The sequence below is a fragment of the Puma concolor genome, chromosome C1, assembly GCF_028749965.1.
Source record: "Puma concolor isolate L17-30 chromosome C1, mPumCon1.1.hap2, whole genome shotgun sequence".
NCBI classification, from domain to species: Eukaryota; Metazoa; Chordata; class Mammalia; order Carnivora; family Felidae; genus Puma; species Puma concolor.
In genome coordinates this window covers 21,623,248-21,645,630 of record NC_141674.1, presented here as the reverse complement: position 1 = coordinate 21,645,630, position 22,383 = coordinate 21,623,248, and the positions used below count along the sequence as shown (strand labels likewise).

Genomic DNA, 22,383 nt, shown 5'->3' with positions numbered 1-22,383 from the left:
TTAAATCTAACACGAGGCCAGGCTTTAAAACTTTTTTTTTTTTTTTTAAGTTTATTTATTTTGAGACAAAACGAAGACAGAGAATCCCAAGCAGGCTCCGTGCTATCAGCACAGAGCTTGATACTGGGCTTGAACTCAAGAACTGTAAGATTATGACCTGAGCTGAAGTCAAGAGTCAGACGCTTAACAGACTGAGCCACCTAGGCACCCCAGGGGCTAGGCTTTAAGAAAATTATGCAGTCCTTGTTCCCCTCTACTCTTCCTACTTTTACCTACAGTTGAAAGACTAGACATACAAGACAAATATTAAACTATTATGAAGCTTATAAAAAAACATTATCACTTATGCAAGGAGTAACTCTCCCTTTATGCAGACTATTCTAAAGTTGAAATAAAGAAGTTAACTCACTGTTGTCTTCTTTTGACAGTGATTCTTTCAAAATTTTCAAAAAGAAAAAGCCCCATACGGCAATATACAGCACAGCCAAGACCTTCAAAGAGCATACACCCTTTGACCCAACAATAACACTAAAGGACAGGTGTAAATCAGTATTTATATCATGGATGTTCACTGCAGGGTTATTTCAGCTGGAAAAAAATATAAAGACGCTGACAAATCTAACAATTAAGATTTGGAAAATTATAATACACCTATGATAGAATATTATGAAGCCATCAAAAGTGATGTCACAGAAGAATATTAAACAATTAAGGAAAAGTTCTAAATAATTGCAGAAAGCAGGTTACAAAGTAGTATCTGAAGTATACAAAATAAACAACACATGGAAAAGGTCACTAAAAGCTGCTCAAGTTTCAAGCCATAGATCCAGTGCTTGAAGTTTCTATGATACTACTGAAGTAGATCATGGAACAGAACAAGTCAGTAATACTAGGCAAAAATGGCTATAGTTCTGCTTCAGTGTGTTCTGCCAAGATACATGCCCAATCATGGAACTTTAGAATAGCTGTGACATCATCTTCAGGATAAAGCTTAAGTATTTCTCTACTTATTGAGTTACCATGCCCATCTGGCACAATTTTTTGCAATCTTGTAAATAACACAAAGGTACACAAACACCCTAACTAAAGGAGTCTACTGCCTCAATGAGCTATCAGTTTCACTCTCATGAAACTTGTTTTGTATTGGAAGCCTAATAAAGACTGGCTTTAGAGTCAGTTATGTAAGGATGTTAAGGATAACAGCGGGCAAGAGAAGGCAATACTGACTGAAATGGTAACTGGGTTTAGAAGCAATCATAAGGACCTTCCTGAAACCCCAGCAATCTCTTCTCACAAAAGGTAAACTAAAAAGTAATCTCATGCAAGTATAATCGAAGCTTTTTTTTGTTTGTTTTTACTTTTGGTGGTTTCACTAACCTGAGAACAATTAGTATACTCATTCATCAAAAGTCTTTATGGAATAGCTTTAAGACTGATCCATTAATCGGCTAAACAAAGACGCTAAACCTTGATTATTATTACTCACTGTGAAAACATCCCAACACTGGTCAATTCCAATTTGTGAATCTTACACCTCCTTATGAAGTTCAATTATTATTCACTGAACCACTCAAGTGAATTTAATACAAATACAAACCTGATTGAAAGGTTACATAAATTAACAGCCCTTAAATTTGCTACTTCATTTTTATTTTTTTTAATGTTTAAGAAAGAAAAAGTATGTGCAAGCAAGGAGAGGGGAAAAGAGAGGGAGAGAATGCCAAGCAGGCTCCACACGATCAGTGCAGAGCCTGACCTGGGGCTCAATACCACCCCCACAAACCTCAAGATCATGACTTGAGTCAGATGCTCAACTGACTGGGGTCACACAGGCAACCCTGCTACTTCATTTTTAAACCCAAGCTTCTCCACTAGTTCTAACACCTACAGGTTGATCTTATTATCTATGCTGTACATTCCTGAAAACATTGAAATCTTTGCTTTCCTACTTTTTAAAATATTTTTTTTTTTTGAGAGAGAGCATACACATGAGTGGGGGGGGGGGCAGAGCGCAAGGGGGACAGAGGATCTGAAGCGGGCTCTCTGCTGACAGTGGAGAGCCTGATGTGGGGCTCTCTCACAAACCGTGAGATATCCTGACCTGAAGTTGGACACTTAACCGACTGAGCCACATAGGTGCCCCTGCCTTCCTATTTTTAATCACAAGATGTAGACAGAACGTGCAGATATATGCAAGCAGATTTATAATACGGGATTGATATTATGCATGTTTTGAGTGGTTAAACTAAGCACCTGAATGGCCCTCACATACAATAATCTGCTGTGTCAATACATGATGCTTAAAAGGCCTTCCCTTCCTTGTTCCTCTAGATTCAGAAGTCAGTTAAAACATCTTTTGAGCCTTTCACATGTCTAGCAAAACTAATCAGTAAACTATCTTTCTACAAGATGAGGGCAGGTTTTAAGTTACACTGTTAAAGTTTGGGGAAGGGAAGAGAATTTAAAGGACAAAAAAGGAGTGGTTTTTTTTCTGACAGGCAACTTTTCAGTAGTGTGGCTCTGTATCCCCAATACTTTTAGCATCACTGACAAGCATATCTCCATTTTTTATTCAACTGCACACACTAGAATGGCAACCATCCTACTTCAGTTGAACAACCATGCCCCTGATTCTTAGGTGTTATGGAGAAGGAGAATCTAACCAAAGAGCCATCCTCCCAGTGCTCAAAAGTTTTTACAAAGATATAACAAGTACCTCAGATCCTAGATCAAATATATAAAATCCCTAGGAATTCATCACATCACAAACATAAAAAAATATATTTACATAAGTTTATTAGGTTTTATTTTACATTTGAACCTGACCACTTAGAATTCTCCCAATCATTAATAATCTTTAAAAAGAAACTTCTCTTTACCCACAATAATCTTTTCACCTACTTCCAACATTTAAATAGGTCTAAATCCTAGACAACGTATGCTCTGCCCCAACCAGTACTTTATCATTCTCTACCATCTTAAAGTTTACATTCACTCAAAACACACAGACCAAGCATTACCAACACTTTCCAGTAAATTCCAACATTTTAGTTTGGACCTATTCTCCATGATTCTGCCCAAGACTCACTTGTTACAGAGAAACAAGAGAAGATTACTCCTCAGGAATACAGGAGAATTTTAAGAGCAGAAGACCAGCTTTTTCTAATCATGTTTTCAAAGTTTTATATAATAAATATTACTTTTCCAATGGGAAAAAGGTTTGGGGAAAAAACAATTAAGTAGAACACTAAGGATAGGAATAAGGAAGAAAGTTCTGAAAAATACACTAATACTGCCAATGGTCAAAGGCAAGCAGAAAGTGATGTCAGGGCTGGTGACACACTAACTCTGATTTAACACTGTACCCAAGTTAGGCCAAAAGTTAATTACAACATAACTTTTACCTTTTCTCTGCCATATTACAGCCTCAATCTTTTCCTACTTTCATTTCCATGGTTCTATCACTTCAATTATGCTCTCTGCATTTCTTTTGGCTTTATTCACCTCTTTTGCATCATTTAAATTCAGTTTCTCTACAGTTTCTGCTTTCCGTTAATTTAAGCCCACATTTCTATACACTAAGTCAAACAGTAACACCAATTATACTTCCACAAAGGCTTGAATTGTTAAGTGATACGCTTGTTACTTACAGAGCTTTTATTAACCATTCAGTATAATAACTCTCCTGCTCCCTCTCGTATGTTTTTCCTTCTCTAAAAGTCTTAATAATGGTAAACCGGTTACCTTTTTAACACTTTCTTCTTCCTCTTGGCGTTTCTCATAGTGTGAGAAGTCATCAAAAATCGAAGTGGTGTGCTTGTAGCTGGCTATGATTTTCAACACCTGCTTAGCCTTTTCCAGAGGCACTTCTTGAGTGTCCCTGGAGTTGGTCACTGGTTTATTCTCGTTGTTCTCTAGGCGAATGTGTCGCAGTTGGCTATTGGGAACGTCCTTCACAAAAATCCACCTGACGTCAAAACGACCCTTCCATTTGTCCTGGGACCACACACCTGCACATGTGTTGTAGTCCACAGCAGATTTCATTTCTGCAACGCCACAGAAGTGTCCACTGCCGTTGACACTGAAAAGTAAGTAAACGGGGCCTTTCCCGTTCATGGAGCGATAAGCAGCATCCAGTCTCTTGTTACCGTGCTCTGTGCTGCACCAGATATTATACTTAATGGAACGGTGGATATCGTCCTCAGAGTAGCTCTTAATGATGAAAACCCGGCCATGTTTCAGATTCCAGTCAAAATCCTTGGGGTTATAGTTATTAATAGACCGCAGCTTCTCCAACACTGGGTGAGGTTCTGAAGGAGTAGATCCAGATCCGGCCTGAGACGGTCCTACTCCATTACCATCCACCCCATTATGACCGAACCCACTGCCACGGTTCCGAGGTGCTACCCAGCGGGTTGGCTGAGTTGCTTGTTGCTGGACTGAGAGCTGGGCAGGCTGAGGTGGAGGTGGGGGCAATGGCTGTGTCTGTTGCCCAACTGATGCCTGAGCCACTGGTGGGCTATTGTTAGCCTGCTGACCTACAGGCTGGGGAGACCCCTGGGTTGGCTGTTGACCTAAATTCTGAACCAAAGCCTGTGAGGGGGCTTTTGCCACAGGACCCTTGTTATCCCAAGTTCCAATATCCATGTTATGCTTTATTGGGGGTGGTGGAAGACTTGACCCTGCAATGCCATTCTTGGTCTTCAACTTAGGCTGCTGTTTCGCAGGCTTGCTAGCAATATCAGCCCAAGACGCTGGTTTTGGAGGAGCAATAGTAGCTGGAGGCAAACTATTGGAAGCCACGATGTTACCAGTAATGGACCCACTACCAACTGCAGAGCCTACAACTTTTGGAACATTGCTTGCAACTTCTGTGCTACCCAACTTCAGCGCTGCCATCCCTTGGTCTATAGTATTCATGCCAGGAGCCTTATTCAGGGTCTCACTGGCAAAAGCTGACTGTCCATCAATCATGGCTCCACCTAAGGAGCTAGGTGCATAAGCATAATTGCTACTATATCCAGAGCTTTGAGTAGACTGTCCCTGAGAACTGTTATTTCCCCAAGCTGAGAAGTCAATCCCACTGGGAAAGAAATTAAAACCATGTTGACCAAGAAATGGAGTGCTACCTAGGGCTCCTGGTTGTCCAAACATTGCATCTGGTAGGAAGTGAGGCTCTCCGTTGCTCAGCTGTCCATAAGAAGTTAGATAGGGCATGGCTGTATCACCCCCAGTAGACCAAGCAGCTTCACCCAATGAATAGGAGAAGCCAATGGAGGGACTGTAGTAACTGGGTAAGTAGGAATCTGACATGGCAGTATATGCATTATTCTGTGGAAGGAAAAAAACAAAACAAACAGGCAAATCACAACTAAACACAAAAATTAATAAAACAACAATCAAGACATTTCCTCTCCCAATTATTCATACAACTCAAATTCAACTAAAAAAGCAAATGACCACCTCAGGTGGTCTCTTCCCACAAACTTGCTGGAATTTTTACACTGTAAGAGATTTTGGTTTAACAAGTGAAATGTTTAAACACTTCAAGTTAAAGTGACACACAGTGATGTGGACCTTAACTTAAGCACTATCATTCAGTGAAGGGAAAACCCAGCATCTCATCAACAGTATTAATGACAGTATTAATAACAGTTTTACAGAACTGTTGAGACGATGCTTCTACTAAAAGCCGTTATCTCTGGATTTCAGGAGTGGGAATTTTGACACATCAGGAGTGTTCCTAAGAGTTTTCTATCAAAACCATACAATAGATAAAACAACACAAAAAGACCTGGAAATTACAGGTTCTATCCAAAAATCTGTGTTGCCATTCCTCAACCATAATCCAAGGTTCATTACACCTAGTTTACATTGCCAGCCTCTTGGCAAACCATTTGGGAACATCAACAAATGCCACTATTTAATTATAACCTGGAAAGGAAATGTACAATGAATTCCAGAGTTTAAAACTAGAAAAACCTTGCTACCTGTTGTACTTCACCTATAAAATTATTGGCTGTAAGCTCAAATGCACACCTAACTTTTCCATTAAAAACAGAATTCCAAAAACATGGTAAAGTTCGACTCTTTAAAAAAAAGAATTATCCTAAAGAATTTCCCAGAAATATAAACTTACATTCAACTAGTCTCCACACTGGAAGACAGATTACACTGTAAAAACATCATTCTTGATCTTACTTTAGTTTATGAACAGTATCTTAACTTTTCTATAAATGCTAGAATTCACAGACTAGTCCTGTGAGAAGCTGGAGATACAAAAAATTGGTCTCTGTAAATATGGATACAGCTCAATTCAAAATAGAGTACTTTACCCTAACTTGAAAATAACTCTAGTACAAGAGTACACTTATCTTGATGAGCACAGAGAAATTTATAAAATTGTCGAACCACTGTATTATATACCTGATACTAATATAACACTGTATGTTAACTACACTAGAATTAAAATAATAGCTCTGGTACATAAGAATCCATTAACTAGTGAATAGAGAATTTTACTCTCAAGAGACTTGGATGACCATAACTATGTTAGGCCTTAAGTTTCTATTCCCAAAGCCAAAAGTACTTCTCCTAGCCAAACGTATCTCTTTAAAATTAAATGTTTCGACTAATGCAGCCTGATAAAATGGTACTTTTCTCTGCCAAAATTTTCCTTAAAAAAAAAAAAAAAAAAAAGGAAAGGAAGCTAAGCCTTTTCACACATACCCTCAAGTTTAAGAGAAGTCTATTTTTCTCGAAGACAGTATTAAAATTTAACAGACTCAAATCCATTATGAGTAAGAAATTCAGTCTATAACCAATGGATTAAGCCTGAAGGATTATTCCAACATTAAGGCGATGAATAATGGTTAAAAAGCAGATGAATTACTCTTGACGATTAACTACAAAGGACAAAGATTCTCAGGTTATCCATCTATTTAACTATGATTTCTATTCCCCTCCCCCCCAAAATTGTTTTAAGACATTTAAGCTTTAGCTTACTTGAGAAATAAAAAGCATGCACTTAATATCACAGGTTATGCCATTATATAGCTGAATGCCTACACCTGAACTGGCAGGTTCCCACATGTCCCTGAGCTCAAAAATCTGAACTACACATTATTTCACAAGAGCTACCTAGAATTATGTTTCCAAATGCTCCCACTCTCCCTGTTATAATGATTATGTAAGGAAAACTACTTCAATAGCAGGAATTTATTAATAGTTCATTCCTCTACTTCCTTTCCCATTTTTCCTGATTAACTGGTCGATTTCTGAAAACTTTTCCCAATCCCTTGCGTAAGTGGTTTCTACACTCTCAATGCAGAAAATTTTACATAAGAGATCTAAAAGTTTTATGTAAGAATTAGGCCCAAATACGGGCATGCACCAATATTTCAAGTTACTCAAGACTTGTATCTATCGTACAGCATCTGTTAAATGCCCCATAAGCTTTTTCATCTTTTAGGGTATTTTAGATGGGTTACTGTCAGTTTTCCTTTTGGCTTATTAATCTGTGGATTTATAGACATTAGCTACAACCCAAAATACTAATTTAAAAGAACTGACAAACCAAAGCAGTTTCTATATGCACAAGTCTTGTCAATGTATGAACTTACATGGAGCTAGAAGACATAAAAACAGATTACATCTAAAACATCAGAAGACAGATAACATGTCAAAAACCTTAATCATTCTCGATCTTCATTTGTGTGTGCCGAAGTGTTTTATCTTCCTTTAACTCCATTTTAGAAATCCTATAGCTCCCATAAGCGAGAAACCAGCGGTGTACAAAGTTGATCTCTACAGATACATTTCAACTTGAAAAACGAATACCTAAGTCTAAAAGTTAGGATAATCTAAGAACCCACTAACTAGTGACCAGATGAAAGGGAAGAGACCAGTTCTGCAGCACTGAATAAAGTTCAGGTGATTTTACATTAGTTTTTCCCATCACATATGAATCCAGTTTTCTTAAAAGAAAAAGGTTTTGGGGGTAAAAAGTCAGAATATTTAAACTGGAAAGTATTCTTCAGTTTTCGACTGTTACACTTTTGGTAAGGAGAACTACTAACAGTGCTGTCAGTATACCGTGAAGTGTTATCAGTCAGTCTCATCTCAGAATGTTTGCTGGCAACAGAAATGAGAATCTTAACACTGTCTGCAACATTTGTAATAACTCTTCTTACAACACAATGAGTGGTATTAAGAAAGCCAACCCCTGAAAATCATATTTACTGATAGGGCAGAGAAAGAATATGGTTTACTACACCCTTTGATCAGGCATGTAAATGGTTAACTACTCACGGGCCTTGCCTGTGGACTCAAGTAAGGTTCAAAATCATCATCATTTAATCCATCCTTTTGATGTACAGATCCATTTTGTACTAAAGGGAAAAAAATTCAAATAAATTACAGAAATGTCTTAGTCGTACCACCTACCTCCCAAATTAGTCAAATATATTCTAACCAGAGAAAAACCTTACTAAACAGAGCAAGTAAGTGTGAATTTCAAACGGATAAAGACGAGAGTGACTGCTGAGCAGCAATAATCAATGAAAATGTCTCCCTCCACCCACAGCAAGTTGATCTAAAAAGGTCATTTTATTGGCTCCTCTAGATTTCAATTCCCTCCCGCTTCCCCTCCCCCACCACATGTGAGTACTTCCAGAGTGTGATCCACGAGGATGAAAAACAAAGGCCTTCTAAGACCTACAGGAAACTAAGGACCTGGGACATTTCAAAACCGAATCCACCCCCACCCTTAATGAATTACTCCTTGTTCACTGAGAAGCTGTTCGCCAGCTGCAAGAACACACCGAAAGGGTCAAATACTTAAGTGTGAGGCACCTGCGAACTAAGCGGCTGCCGAAAGGTCCTCTCCCTGGGGCGCCTCCCGGAGACCCCGCCCCCACTGCTCAGCGTCCCCCCCCCCACCCCCTACCCCCACCCCCCCCCACCCCCACCCCCCAGCCCAGGGCTACCGGCAGAGCTGGGCTCACCTTTGTTTCCTTGACCTTTTGGTCTCTGCGGGCGAAGGAAACGTCGCCGAGCAGCAAGTCGTCCGAGGAAGAAATGGAAAAGAAAAGACAAATTAAAGCCGGGCCCGAGAAGGGAATAAAGGAGCAGGCCTGAGGGGAGGCGTCAAGAATGGTGGTGAGGGGGAGGCTGAAAATGGGAGGCGGGGAAAAGCGCAGGCCGGCGGGGCCCGCTGAGAGAAAGCGGGGGACGCGCCAGAAACAACGCGAGCGGACTAGGGCTTCAAGGAAGGGGAAGGAAACAAGGAAGAAAAGAGGCCTGCTGAGAAGAGGGAAGGCGGCGCGGCCGGTGGGATCCGAGGCCCAGGGAGAAGCGGGAGAAGCGGCGAGTACGGGCTGAGGGCGAGGCGCTGGGTGCGGCCGGCCTGAGAGGCCCGAAACCCGGCCCGCGGGAGGCGCCGCCTCTGCTCGGCCCGACCGGGGGCGGCGGGCCCGGGCCTAGTCGGACTACCTCTCGCCTCACACAATGGCCGAGGCATGCGGGCCGGGCCTGTACCTGCTCCAAGAGGCTGCTGGCCGACATGGCTCTCGGATCCTCACGGGTGGCGACAGCTGTGGACTCTCGTCAGGGCGGCGGCGGCGGCGGATGAGCCCTGGCGGCGGGAGCAGGCGGCGCGGCGGCGGCTTTTGTCCCTGACACTCGGGGGCCTCGGCGGACGCAGCGGAGACACAGCGCGCGGCTCGGGCTCCGGCTCCGACTCGGCGACGCTCTAGCCCGAGAACTCAACGCCCGTCTCTATGCCTTTACGCGCGCGCCCGCCCCTCGCAGCCGAAATAAGAGCGCCGAGCGGCGGAGGCGAACGGCGCGCGCGGCGCGACGCTGACTCTCACATTCACTCACCCACGCGGAAGGGGCCCGGCGCGAAGCACCCCGGGAAGGAAGAGGCGGGGGTGCCGCGCCCCCTGGTGGTCTGGAGGAGCGGAAGCGGCGAGTGCGGCCTCCCCGCCCCCACCGCCTCAGGATTGGGGCCTTGTAGGAAGGTGGGGGCGGCCAGGGTCGTGCCGCGAGGTTTTGACTAACACCTGGATAGAGTAGTTTTTAGCTTGAGAAAACCCACAAAAGCCTGTTTTCTCAAAAAGCGACCCCCGGAGCGCCAGAGACCTCAAAATAAACCAGCCTCCCAGCTGCAAATGGCACCCCACCCCCATGTGGGAGGGAACCCTGCGAGGGGTCACAGCCCCCAGGGAAACTTAATGGGGGCCCTGCCCAGAGAAAGACACGCCGCCACCACTACCACCAGGGACCTGATTATCCTCCTCTGTTGGACTTAAAAAAGAGTGCCCAAAGACTAAAACATCCACAAAAAAAATCTGGTCCCCTGCAAAGGATATTTGGCATTGCAGAGATCATCTACATTGCTAGATCATCTAGCTCTTTTTTAAGGAAGTCATTGGCCCGCCAGGATACTCTGTTAAAGAGTGGCTTTATTTTCAGGAAAAGCAGACCTCACTCATCTACACAAAATTTTCCATGTATGTTCAACAAGTCCAGAGAATCTATAAAACTATGGACTTCCAAGAGAGAATGTCCTTACTCTGGGAAAGGAGGGAGATTAATTCTAACTGAATACCTGCTGTAGGTTAGGTATTGTTGATAGGTTCTTTAAAACATTTAAAAGCTAGCAGCAGCTTCAAAATAGTTGTCAGTCTGTTTTACAACTGGAGAAACAGAGAGGTTAAGTAATGTGCCCAAGGTCACAAAGCTATTAAATAATCATGTGTATCTGACACTAAGAGAAACACAATAGTGTACTTCCACCCTCAAAAAAAATCCTGTTTTCAGGAATCATAATCCAGAGGAGATCCAAAATATGGGCAAAGACATTTTTAATCAGCAGCAAACCTAATTCATGTAGGGATATTTGATCCTAGGGCACCCATCTCCTAATAGCTTTTGTTATTGCAAATAGTAGTAAACAGATAAATAATGCACTATTCCGTGTCAACTTGATACCATCCACTCTCTGGAAATAGGAGGCTTTGGTGGACTCAGTAGTAAAATAAATGATAACACAGCACCTTGGATTTTGCATTATAATTTTGCTCAAAGTGCTCAAAGCATTTTTTCTGCACATCATCACATTTATGGTTGGAATGAATAAGGCCAGGCATCAATATGTAATGGACTTCTGACAGAAACCATAAAATGTCAAGTCTCAGAGCATAGATCCCACCAAGGAAATAAGAGAAACCTAGTAATCCTTTTTTTTTTCTTTTTTAAGATAGTCAGCCAGTTAACCTCATAGCCCAGACTTTTGTATAAATTGTAAGCAGTTGCCTATACTTGAAAGCAGCACGATATGATCAATAGAGGATTGACCAAAAGTCACGTCCTGGGAAGGGGAGGCTTCACCACCAGATTTGCAATATTAGGTAAATTACTAGGACTTTCAGAGATTCCCTCATTTGATAAAGGGGATAATAACATCTACCTAACAGGTTTGTTGTGTGTGTTTAAAACACACACACACACACACACACACAGAAGCAAATCTGGTACATTGAAGATTCCTTTCCTATAATCCGATTAAGGGATAATAGTGAAAATTCCCTCCTTCCAATGACTTTTGTGGTGCCTGAAATTTTTCTTACAGTAGTTCTCCCTTATCTGAGGTTTCACTTTCCACGGTTTCAGTTACCCACGGTCCACTGTGGTCCAGACCAGATGATTCTTTTGACATGTGTCAGAAGATCAATAATAGGCTAATGCTAGGTCACAATGCCTACATCTTTTACCTCACATCATCTCATCATGCAGGCATTTTATCATCTCACATCATCACAAGAAGCGTGAGTATATTGTAATAAGAATGGTGGGGGGGGAGGGAGGTGCTACTTATTTATGACAAATATCCCACGTCCTTCATCCTCTCCAGTCAGAAATTCTTTGAAATGATGCTGTGGATCTTGGCCAGTCAGAGGATGGAGTCATCTGACTCACCCATCCTGCAAATGGCCCCACAGATAGCAAAGGTTTCAAACGGACCATTGAGGGGATGCCTGTGTGGCTCAGTTAAGCATCCAACTCGACCTCAGCTCAGGTCATGATTTCACAGTACGGGGGATCGAGCCCCACTTCAGTCTCTGTGCTGACAATGCAGAGTCTGCTTGGGATTCTCTCCCCCCCCCACTCTCTTCCCCACCCCTGCTTGCACTCGTGCATGCTCTCTCTCTCAAACTAAATAAATAAACTTAAAAAAAATAAACACACCATTGAACTTACCTGTCACCTTGTCAGTCTTGGCTATGTTCATCTGGATGGACCTGTGGTCCTTGGCACTGATGATGTGGTTGCTGGCAGAGCATTTCTGCTGCACATACAGGTCCATGAACTTGCCAGCATTGTTATACATGTCAAGGGCACCCTTGCTGCCACTGCCACAAGCACGAATGCAAAAAGCTACAATAAGATATTTTTTGGGTTTTGTTTTTTAAGTGTTTAGTTACTCGTTTTGAGTGGGGGAGGGGTGGAGAGAGAGGAAAAGAGAATCCCAAGCAGGGTTTGCACTCTCAGCACAGAGCCTGCCACAGGGCTTGATCTCGCAAACCATGAGATCATGACCTGAGGCAAAATCCAGAGTCAGACACTTAACTGACTGAGCCACCTAGGCACCTCCAGCTACAATAAGATATTCTTAAGAGACCACATCCACATAACTTTTATTACAGTATATTGTTACAATTGTTTTATTATTATCGTTAATCTCTTGTGCCTAATTTGTAAATTAAACTTTATCATAGGTATGTATATATAGAAAAAAAAACAGTATATATAGGGTTCAATACTATCTGCAGTTTCAGACACCCATAGGGAGGTCTTGGAACATATCCCCTGTGGATAAAAGGGGACTTCTGTAGTTCCTTTGGGGTTATTTTCTGTCCTCCAGGATTTCCCAGTTAAAATGCAAATATCCTTGAAAGAAGGGTAAACTCTAAACCTGGATTAGTTCACCAAATTGGCTATAACTGGCCCCTGAACAGAAGAGGGATAATTTAATCACTGGGAAAGGAAGAAGAAGTCTGGAGAGTGGGGTATCATCTTACAGGGACAGACCCTTCATGGTTTGAGAAAAGAATACTGTACTGGAAATGGATTTAGGTTCTAATTCCAGTTCTGCCTTTGGGTGGAGGGGCAGGGGGAGACGGAGAGAGAGAATCTTAAGCAGGCTCCCTGCCCTGCACAGGGCCCAGCGCAGGACTCAATCTAACAAACAATGAGCTGAAATCAAGAGTTGGATGCTTGGGGCACCTGGGTGTTTCAGTCGGTTAAGTCGGCCCGACTTCGGCTTAGGTCATGATCTCACAGTTTAGGAGTGTGAGCCCCGTGTCAGGCTCTGTGCTGACAGCTCAGAGCCTGGAGCCTGCTTCGGATTCTGTGTCTCCTTCTCTCTCTGCCCCTCCCTCACTTGTGCTCTGTCTCTCTCTATCAAAAATAAATCAATGTAAAAAAAAAAATTTTTTTTAAAGAGTTGGATGCTTAACTGACTGAGCCACCCAGGCGCCCCTCAATCTCTCTTCTAGCAAGTATTTATTGAGGTCCAGACAATGTGCTGGAGAGAGAGTCAAGAGTTCACTTACCTCTGGAGCTTATACGTCAGGGGAGATGACAGGGAGCAAATAGTTATTCAGTTACAGTTGTGCAAAGTGCAATGAGAAGGCACAGATGGATCTCGCCTAGTCAAGGAGCTAAGGAACTTTTCCCTGAGCTCATAAGCTTCAGCTAAAACCTGAAGGGTGACCAGAAATTGACCACACAAGGAGGGAAGGGAAGTTGGGAACGGTATGTGCAAAGGCCCTATGTGGGGAAGGAGCTTAGCACTGGTGAGGAACTGAAAGAAGGCCAGCATGCCTGGCACATAACGAGAGCGAGGGAGGCACCAGATGAGACTGGAGAAAGGAGAAAAACAGGGACTTTAGTCATTAGCTGCAAATAATGATCAGTGTGAGTTTTGTGTTTTAAGAAGTTCCTTCTGGTTGCAGTGTGGAAAATAAACCTAGGGAGAAGAGAGTAAATTAGGAGTTAGAAGAAGATTGTAGTAAGTCTGGGCAAAAGATAATGGTCTAACATAGTGGCAATGAAGACAGAAATGGACTAAATGAACATTTTAGGAGGTAAAATGAGAGGTCTTGGTGATGGATTAGACTGGGGGAAGGGCACTAAAGGTGAAGGAGTTATCAAAGATGATACCTGATTTTATTTGAGTAGTTGGATGGATGAGGTGGCATTTTTTAAGCCTATTTATTTATTTTGACAGAGAGAGTGTGTGTGTGAGCAGGGGAGGGTCAGAGAGAGAGGGTGAGAATCTCAAGCAGGCTCCATGTGCAGTCAGTGCAGAGCCCAACTCGGGGTTTGATCCTACGAACCATGAGATCATGACCCAAGCTGAAATCAAGAGTCAGATGCTTAACCGACTAAGCCACCCAGGCACCCAGAGGTGGCATTTTTTAATGTGGGGACATTTGTGGGAGTGGAGAAAGATCATAAGTTTATCTTTGGACATAGTTTTCAGGAGAACATAAAACACCAGATAGAGATGTTCTGTAAACAAAGGGCAGAGGACATAGAGAAACATAGCGGGAATACAAATCTTGGAATCTTTGGTGTAGAGATGTTAGTGGAAGTCAAAGGAATCCATTCAATTTCCTCAGAAGAGAGAGAGAGAATAGCAAATGGCCCAGTACCCTACCAGAGAGACAGAAGGGGAGACGAGGAGAGTAAATCATTCCCTCACTTGGAATCTACTTCCAAGGCTATAAAATAAGGAAATTGGATCAAAATAAATTCTAAGGTCCCTTCTGGTTCCACCACTTTAGATGTCTAGAAGGTAGAAACCTAAGCAATCCTTCCTCATATTTGAAGTGAGGAGTGGGGATAAGACAGAAAAAAAAGTGAAAAAGAGGACAGATTGTACATACTCCAGAATTTTGCCATGGGCTGGGGCTGGGTCCTAGAGCTCTAGTTCTCAAAACTTTCTAGCCTTCAGGAGCGGTAGACCTCACTGCCCAAGTCACCCCCTTAGTAAGGCAGGAATAGAGAAATGTTTACACACAACTGACAGTGTAAGAGCTTATTTTTGAAGATTTCTGCTGGTTTTCTATAGTCTACTCAACGTGTACAAAGCTTGCCGCTCTCTGGCTCTGTGTATTTCTCACTGTGTACTTATGCCCCAGCCACACTGAACTTTTTCTCTTTTGTTTTTTTTTTTTTTAACATTTATTTATTTTTGAGACAGAGAGAGACAGAGCATGAACGGGGGGAGGGCCAGAGAGAGAGGGAGACACAGAATCCGAAGCAGGCTCCAGGCTCTGAGCTGTCAGCACAGAGCCCGATGCGGGGCTCGAACTCACGGACCATGAGATCGTGACCTGAGCGAAGTCGGACGCTCAACCAACTGAGCCACCCAGGCGCCCCTGAACTTTTTCTCAAATACACTTTTTTTTCCCCCTGGAACCCACAATTCTGCACATGCAGTTTTTTCTGCCTCAAATACCCTTGTCATCTCCCCTACCCAGCTCCTGTCTTTCAAGACCCTCATCAAATGATGCCTTATTTCTTCCCCCAAGGAGAAGCGTGCTCTATTCTTTGTTCACCCATAATATTAGTCATATTTCGGGGCGCCTGGGTGACTCAGTCGGTTAAGTGGCCGACTTCGGCTCAGGTCACGATCTCACGGTCCGTGAGTTCGAGCCCCGCGTCGGGCTCTGTGCTGACAGCTCAGAGCCTGGAGCCTGTTTCGGATTCTGTGTCTCCCTCTCTCTCTGCCCCTCCCCTGTTCATGCTCTGTCTCTCTCTGTCTCAAAAATAAATAAACGTTAAAAAAAATTTAAAAAAAATTAGTCATATTTCCTTACTGTAACATTTTAGTGTATTAAAACTGCTTACTTCAAAATTTATTTTTCTTTTGGAAGTCTTGGATTCAGTTGAGACTCTAATGGGAATAATGAATTTTCTCCTTAGGAAAAGGTACATGCACCCAAATTTTTGCCAACAATCTCATTAAGCAGTCCCATCCCCAAGCCATCTATCCCATGGACCCCAGGTTAAGAGAACCAACTCCTAGCTTACATATTGTTTCTTCAATAAACCTATGACTTCTTATAGGACAAGGAGTATTGTTATTATTGATCTTTATATTCCAAAGCTAAGTAAATATTTGTTGAATTAATTTGTTATTTTCAAAATTCTCCCTAGTAATGTCAATCCCCATTTTATCAATGAAAGTCTGGTGGGACCAACATATGTTAAAAAGTGAAATGTGCAGGGGTGCCTGGCTGGCTCAGTCAGAAGAGCATATGACTCTTGATCTCTGGGTTGTGAGTTTGAGCCCCACATTGGGTGTAGAGATTACTAAAAAAAAATACTAATAAATAAACTTTAAAAATAAGTTAAATGTACAGACTTAACTAGCTCAATTGAATGTTAAAAGAAAGGCACTTTGGAAATCCCAAGGTAAGTGGATGATTGGCTTTGTTATGTGCAGGTGTGTGTTATGACTGGCTGGCTGGAAGCATGAAAAGAGCAATGTGAGAACGTGGCTAAAGGAAGAAAAGACCTGCAGCTGGGCCAGGTGGCCTTCGGACACTATTCACAGCTGTGTGTATCCAAAGGAAGCTGTTAGAGACAGCAAGGGCAGAAAAGAACAAGCACCAAGAAAGAGCCAGCAGTAAAAACGCCTTGAAAATTCAATTCAGAGTCTAGAGGAAATTTTCACCAGTCCTTCAGGAAGAAAAGTAATGATCATGTGATGAGTTTTTCATAAAGCTAAATGTATTCAATGCAGAGGACTGTTCCTTATTCTGAGATTATTTCTTTTTGATGTAAAAATGCCCTTTCTTTTCAAATTATGCCAATAAGAGTTGGCCATTTACCTTTCTCTTTCTTTCTTTCTTTCTTTCTTTCTTTCTTTCTTTCTTTCTTTCTTTCTTTCTTTCTTTTCCTTCCTTCCTTTCTTTTTCTTTCTTTCTTTCTTTCTTTCTTTCTTTCTTTCTTTCTTTCTTTCTTTCTTTCTCTCTTTTCTTTCTTTCTTTCTTTCTTTCTTTCTTTCTTTCTTTCTTTCTTTCTTTCTTTCTTTCTTTTCTTTCTTTCTTTCTGTAATTCTAAGTTGAATTATGCTGAGTCAGTATACCTTTTGAAATGTTCGGCAGGGGGAGGGGGGCACCTGGGTGGCTCAGTCAGTTAAGCGTCCGACTTTAGCTCATGATCTCACAGGTCACGATCTCGCATTCTGTGGGTTCGAGCCCCACATTGTGCTCTGTGCTGACAGCTCAGAGCCTGGAGCCTGCTTCAGATTCTGTGTCTCCCTCTCTCTCCCTGCCCCTCCCCTGCTCATGCTCTGTCTCAAAAATAAAAATAACAACATTAAAAAAAAATAAAAAATAAAATGTGGAGACAAGGAGCGCTTGGGTGGCTCAATGGGTTAAGCATCTGACATCAGTTTAGGTCATGATCTCATGGTTCATGAGTCTGATCCCTGCATGGGGCTCTCTGCTATCGGTGCAGAACCTGCTTTGGATCCTCAGCCTCCCTCTCTCTGGTCCTCCCTACCCTCAAAAAACAAATAAAAATATTTTTTAAAATTAAAAAAAAAAGCATGTATTAAAAAATAAAATAAGGGGCACCTGGGTGGCTCATCCAGTTAAGTGTCAGACTTCAGCTCAGGTCATGATCTCACTATTTGCGATTTCGAGCCCTGCAATGGGCTCTGTGCGGACAGCATGGAGTCTGGAGCCTGCTTCAGATTCTGTGTCTCCCTCTCTTTCTGCCCCTCCCCTGCTCATACTCTGTATGTGTGTCTCTCTCTTTGAAAAATAAACATTAAAAAAATTTTTTTAATAAAAAATAAAATGTGGACACAGAAAGGATATATTTTTTTAAGTTTTTTTATTTTATTAAATCCCTAAAATAAGGATTTTTTAAAGGGGCTCCTGGGTGGCTTGGTTGGTTAAACATCTGACTCTTGATATAGCCTCAGGTCACGATCTCAGGGTTTGTGAGTTTAAGCCCCACATCAGGCTCTGTGCTGAGGGTGCAGAGCTTGCTTGGGATTCTCATTCTCCTCCCTCTTCCCCTCCCCTGCTCACTCTCTGTCTCTCTCTCAAAATAAATAAATAAACTTAAAAAAAAATCTTTAGGGGCGCCTGGGTGGCTCAGTCGGTTGAATGTCCGACTTCGGCTCAGGTCATGATCTCGCGGTCTGTGAGTTCGAGCCCCGCATCGGGCTCTGTGCTGACAGCTCAGAGCCTGGAGCCTGCTTCGGATTCTGTGTCTCCCTCTCTCTCTGACCCTCCCCTGCTCATGCTCTGTCTCTCTCTCTCTCTGTCAAAAATAAATAAAACATTAAAAAAATTAAAAAAAAATCTTTATTTGGTAAAATGTAATGTGAACTCCAGGTCGGTTCCTAAGACTTTTTTCTCTCTCTCTTTTTAAGTTTATTTTGAGAGAGAGAGAGAGAGAGAATCCAAAGCAGGCTCCGCTCTCAGCAAAGAGCCCAATGCAGAGCTTGATCTTATGACTGTGAGATCATGACCTGAGCAGAAATCAAGAGTCAGTCGCTTAGCCAACTGAGCCACCCAGGAGCCCCATTTTTTCCCCTCTTTTATTGATACATAAGACCTAAAAGTCTGAGTAGCAGTGTACCAGGGAACAGCTACAGTCTCAATCTGATAATCAGAGAGAAAAATGGAGGGCAAATGAGATTTCTGGAGATAATGCCAAGGGGAAATGAAGCCAGGGAGGGCTGGTTCAATTTTAAGTTTGTGCCAAGAAAAAATAAACCAATGACTGTGTCTGAACTATTTGTGACAATGTTTTACAGATAAATCCTTCCTTGGTCTTTGGGTGGGAGCTACAGAGAATTTAAACAAGGCAAGAATATGAGTCCAGTTTGCTCAGAAAGGCTAACCGGAGTGTCTCAGTCAAAAGCAGTGTGAACCTAGCATTTCTGTGGCATAAAAGTTCCATTTTGTTCCTGGACAAAGGGAATATTTGCTTTTTGCTCAGTTAGCAAAGGCTTTACAGTGCTATCGATGTTCTATGGAGTAGGGATCCTATGTAACAACTGGCACAAGGGGTTGGGCTCCACAGAGGAGGACCTTAACAAAGAAAGAAAGGAGTTCTAAGCAGGGACCCTGACACCGGCAACATCTCAAACAGGGCCATTAACAAAGTGATAAGTCAGAGGCACCTGGTTGGCTCAGTCAATAGAGTGTGCAACTACATCTTCAGGTCATGAGTTTGAGCCCCATATTGGGCATAGAGATTACACAGATACATAGAAATGTAAGTGTGATAAGTCAGTACTTCCTGTGACTGACAGATGATCTGGGTTCTAAAATCCTTCATTAAGTGAACTTTCCCTCCCACCAGTACTTCCTCCCTGGAACTCTGGAGAGACAGCACAGGGGACTTGCTGCCTAGCACAGATCACAAAATCTTATCAGCTACCACTGCCCCAGATCTCTGCAATCCTAGCCAAGCTGCAGCCTGATCAAGACTCAGTCCTACAACTGAAAATTTTAACTTCGGTAGTAACTAAATATGTCTTCAAATAAAACACCATTATTATAAAATGATTCATTGAAGGGCTCCTTTTAGGTATTAAGTTCTGTAGGACATTTAAAGACTCTGTTTAATAAATTTCATGAGTTACAATGCTTCCAATGTATCTATTGTTTTGAGTAGAATGTAAATATGTTTCTTCATTGTAAAATGAAGTAAATAATGTTATCTACCACATAGGATTGTTGTGAGGACCAAATGGGTTAACAAATGTAAAGTGCTTAGAACAATGCTTGGTACATAGTTCCCCTTCAATGAGTATTGGCTATTTAGTATTCATGCATCAAATATCTATTCAGCTTCTACCACATGCCAGGCACTGTTCCAGGGACTGTAGAAACAGCAGTGAGTAAGAGACCGGAAAGATCCCCTGCTCTCACGGAGCTTCCATTCTAGTTTGGGGAGGGGGGAAAAAAAAAAAGTATGTCAGATAAGTAAAATGGAGGAAAATAAAATAGGGTAAAGAAAACTAGAAAGCATAGTGCAGGGGAAGTTGCCATTTTTTAATAGGGTGGGTGGTCAAGGAAGTCCTCTCTGATAAGGTAACATGTGACCAGAGACTTGAAGGAAGTGAGGAAATAAGCTTTGCAATTATCTGGGGGAAGAGTGTCCTAAGAGATTACTGAATCAGAAAAACAGGCTACCAAATAAGAAAGTCTAGGTCCATAATAGGAACAGGGTCACATGGTGAAGAAACCATGCCCCACCAGAGACAGGAATCAGTTCCAGTCAAGTGTTGCTGTGAGGAAATATGGACCCAGTGTTGTCAGTTCTTCTGGGTTTTTTTTTTTTTATTATATTTTTTGTTTTTGTTTTTTAAAGAGGTGTATCTTGAATTTTGAATTTTACATGTGAACTGGCCTAATGTTTGAAAGACTATGTAGGCATAAATGCATATATATGTTCATCAAAACTCATGTACAAGAATGTTCAGAGGCATTATCTATAATACCCCCAAACTGGAAACTACCCAAGCACCCATCATTAGAATGGATCAGCTATGGCACAGTTAGTTTCTACAGAGCAATGAGAAGGAACCAATTACAACTTCACACAACATCAAGGGTGAATCTTACAACATCATGCTGAGTGAGAAAACACCAGTCACAAAACAATTCAAAAACAGGTAAAACTGAGCTATGGTGTTGAGAGCTAGATGTTGGTTATCCTGGCTGGGTAAGATGCTGGTAACTTTTTTTTTTTTTCCTTCTTGATTTAGTAGCTGATTTCATGGGTGTGTGTAGTTTAACCTTTTCAAATTGTACAGTCATTTGTGCACTTTCCTATATGCATTTATATTTCACAAAAAGTTAAAACAAAAATGTGGACCAAACAAAGTCTCAGGCTGAATCAGGGCTCTGGGCTTCCAGTCTGCTCTATAATACATAGATTTCTTTAAAGAAAACAGCAGAGAAATTTTTAAAAAACAAACTTATACTTCAAAATGCAAGTAACCCTCTCTGTATGCTTTCTTTAGAAGCTCCTACAAAGCCCGTTAAGGAATTTGTCTTTCCTCTGGGTCATTACCCAGCTTCATGTTTATCCTTAGATGTGATTCAATACTATTGTTCATTTTTGTTCTCAAAACTAGAAAAATAAATCCATATATACCATATTATAAGCCATAACTATCAGTAAAGAATACAGAATTGGAAACCACAGATGCAAGAGGAGAACCCAGAGGCAATTTCAAAGCAGGTTGTAGTCTACTTTTAGGCTGAGAGGCTCGTAAAACATAACAGAAATTTCAAGTAGTTGTGAAGAGGCAGTAGGAATCATACTTGGCTGAAATAATCTATCCAGGAAACAGGCATGTCTTAGCCTGGACCATGAGCCATAGATACAGAATCAATTGGGTATAAAAGATAGGTTTTAGGGGCACCTGGCTGGCTGAGTGGGTGGAGCATGTGACTCCTGATGTTGAGGTTGTGGGTTCAAGAACCATGTTGGGTATAGAGATTACTAAGAAATAAAACCTTTAAAAAAAATAAACACAGGTTTTAGAATCTATGTGTTCTGGAGAACTTACCTATAGCCACTGCATAAGAACATCCCAAAGTTGCTTCAATTCAGGTGGCTGATTGAGTCAGGGAAGCTGTTTTAAGTAGAGAAGACCCAGACTATGATTGGTGTATACTGAGGTTTGGCTCTTGGAGGTACCTTGACAAAAACGATGGTCTCAAGTTGAATTACTGACATGGCAGAATTTAGGAACTAAATCACCTTTGGCTCCCAAAAGCAAGGGCCAGGGAAGTAGTAGTATGGGAATGGAAGTTAGAGGAAAATAGAACCTTCTAGAGGAAGTTAAATTGTATACATCAGGACTAAGAAAGTTGTTCCGGGATTGGGAGGGAATCCTAGAAAGGTCTCAATTAGGGATGCTGAAGAGAAATTCCAGGGGCAAAGAGTCCAAATCTAGCAGAATTGATTGTCTCAGGTAACAACCTTGGTTGTTATTGTAATACATTACAAACTAGGTAAGAATTTCCCCAAGAGGTATCCTAGGGGTGAGGGAATCCGTAATCAACTATACTAGGGAAATTGTCTGAAAATGCAGGCTAGCCTAGCATCCGAATTTCTTCTCAGAGAGGACTATTTCCTCAGGAGTATTGCCCAAAGTGAATCACAACCTCATGCCTATTTTCAGAATTCAGCCTTTTCTTTATCCTTTCCACCTCCTTAATAGTGCTAAAACCTGGACCAGTTATAATTCAGTGAACTGGTAATTCTGTATCTCATGCTTGATTATACTATCTTTATAATCAGATGTTACCACACAGACTT

At 41.8% G+C, this 22,383-nt stretch overlaps 1 protein-coding gene and 1 pseudogene across 3 annotated transcripts in view; both read right to left on the bottom strand.

The window, feature by feature from the left end:
- Positions 1-9,880, bottom strand: part of YTHDF2 (YTH N6-methyladenosine RNA binding protein F2) — a 33,958-nt gene extending 24,078 nt beyond the window's left edge. Inside the window, exons 1-4 of one of the 3 annotated variants that reach the window (XM_086716216.1) lie at positions 9,538-9,880; positions 9,006-9,030; positions 8,320-8,390; positions 3,745-5,331 (exon numbers count right to left, since the gene is read on the bottom strand). In XM_086716216.1, the coding sequence (XP_086572342.1) occupies positions 3,745-5,331; positions 8,320-8,390; positions 9,006-9,030; positions 9,538-9,564 (1,710 nt within the window). In that variant the 5' untranslated portion in view covers positions 9,565-9,880. Of the gene's footprint in view, positions 1-3,744; positions 5,332-6,729; positions 8,285-8,310; positions 8,391-9,005; positions 9,031-9,537 lie in introns of those variants that run through there. The other 2 variants (XM_025934254.2, XM_086716217.1) reach the window with 2 other exon arrangements.
- A 2,037-nt stretch (positions 9,881-11,917) lies between these two features.
- LOC112848352 (small ribosomal subunit protein eS21-like) lies at positions 11,918-12,394 on the bottom strand (annotated as a pseudogene).
- Between the last annotated feature and the right edge of the window lie 9,989 nt (positions 12,395-22,383).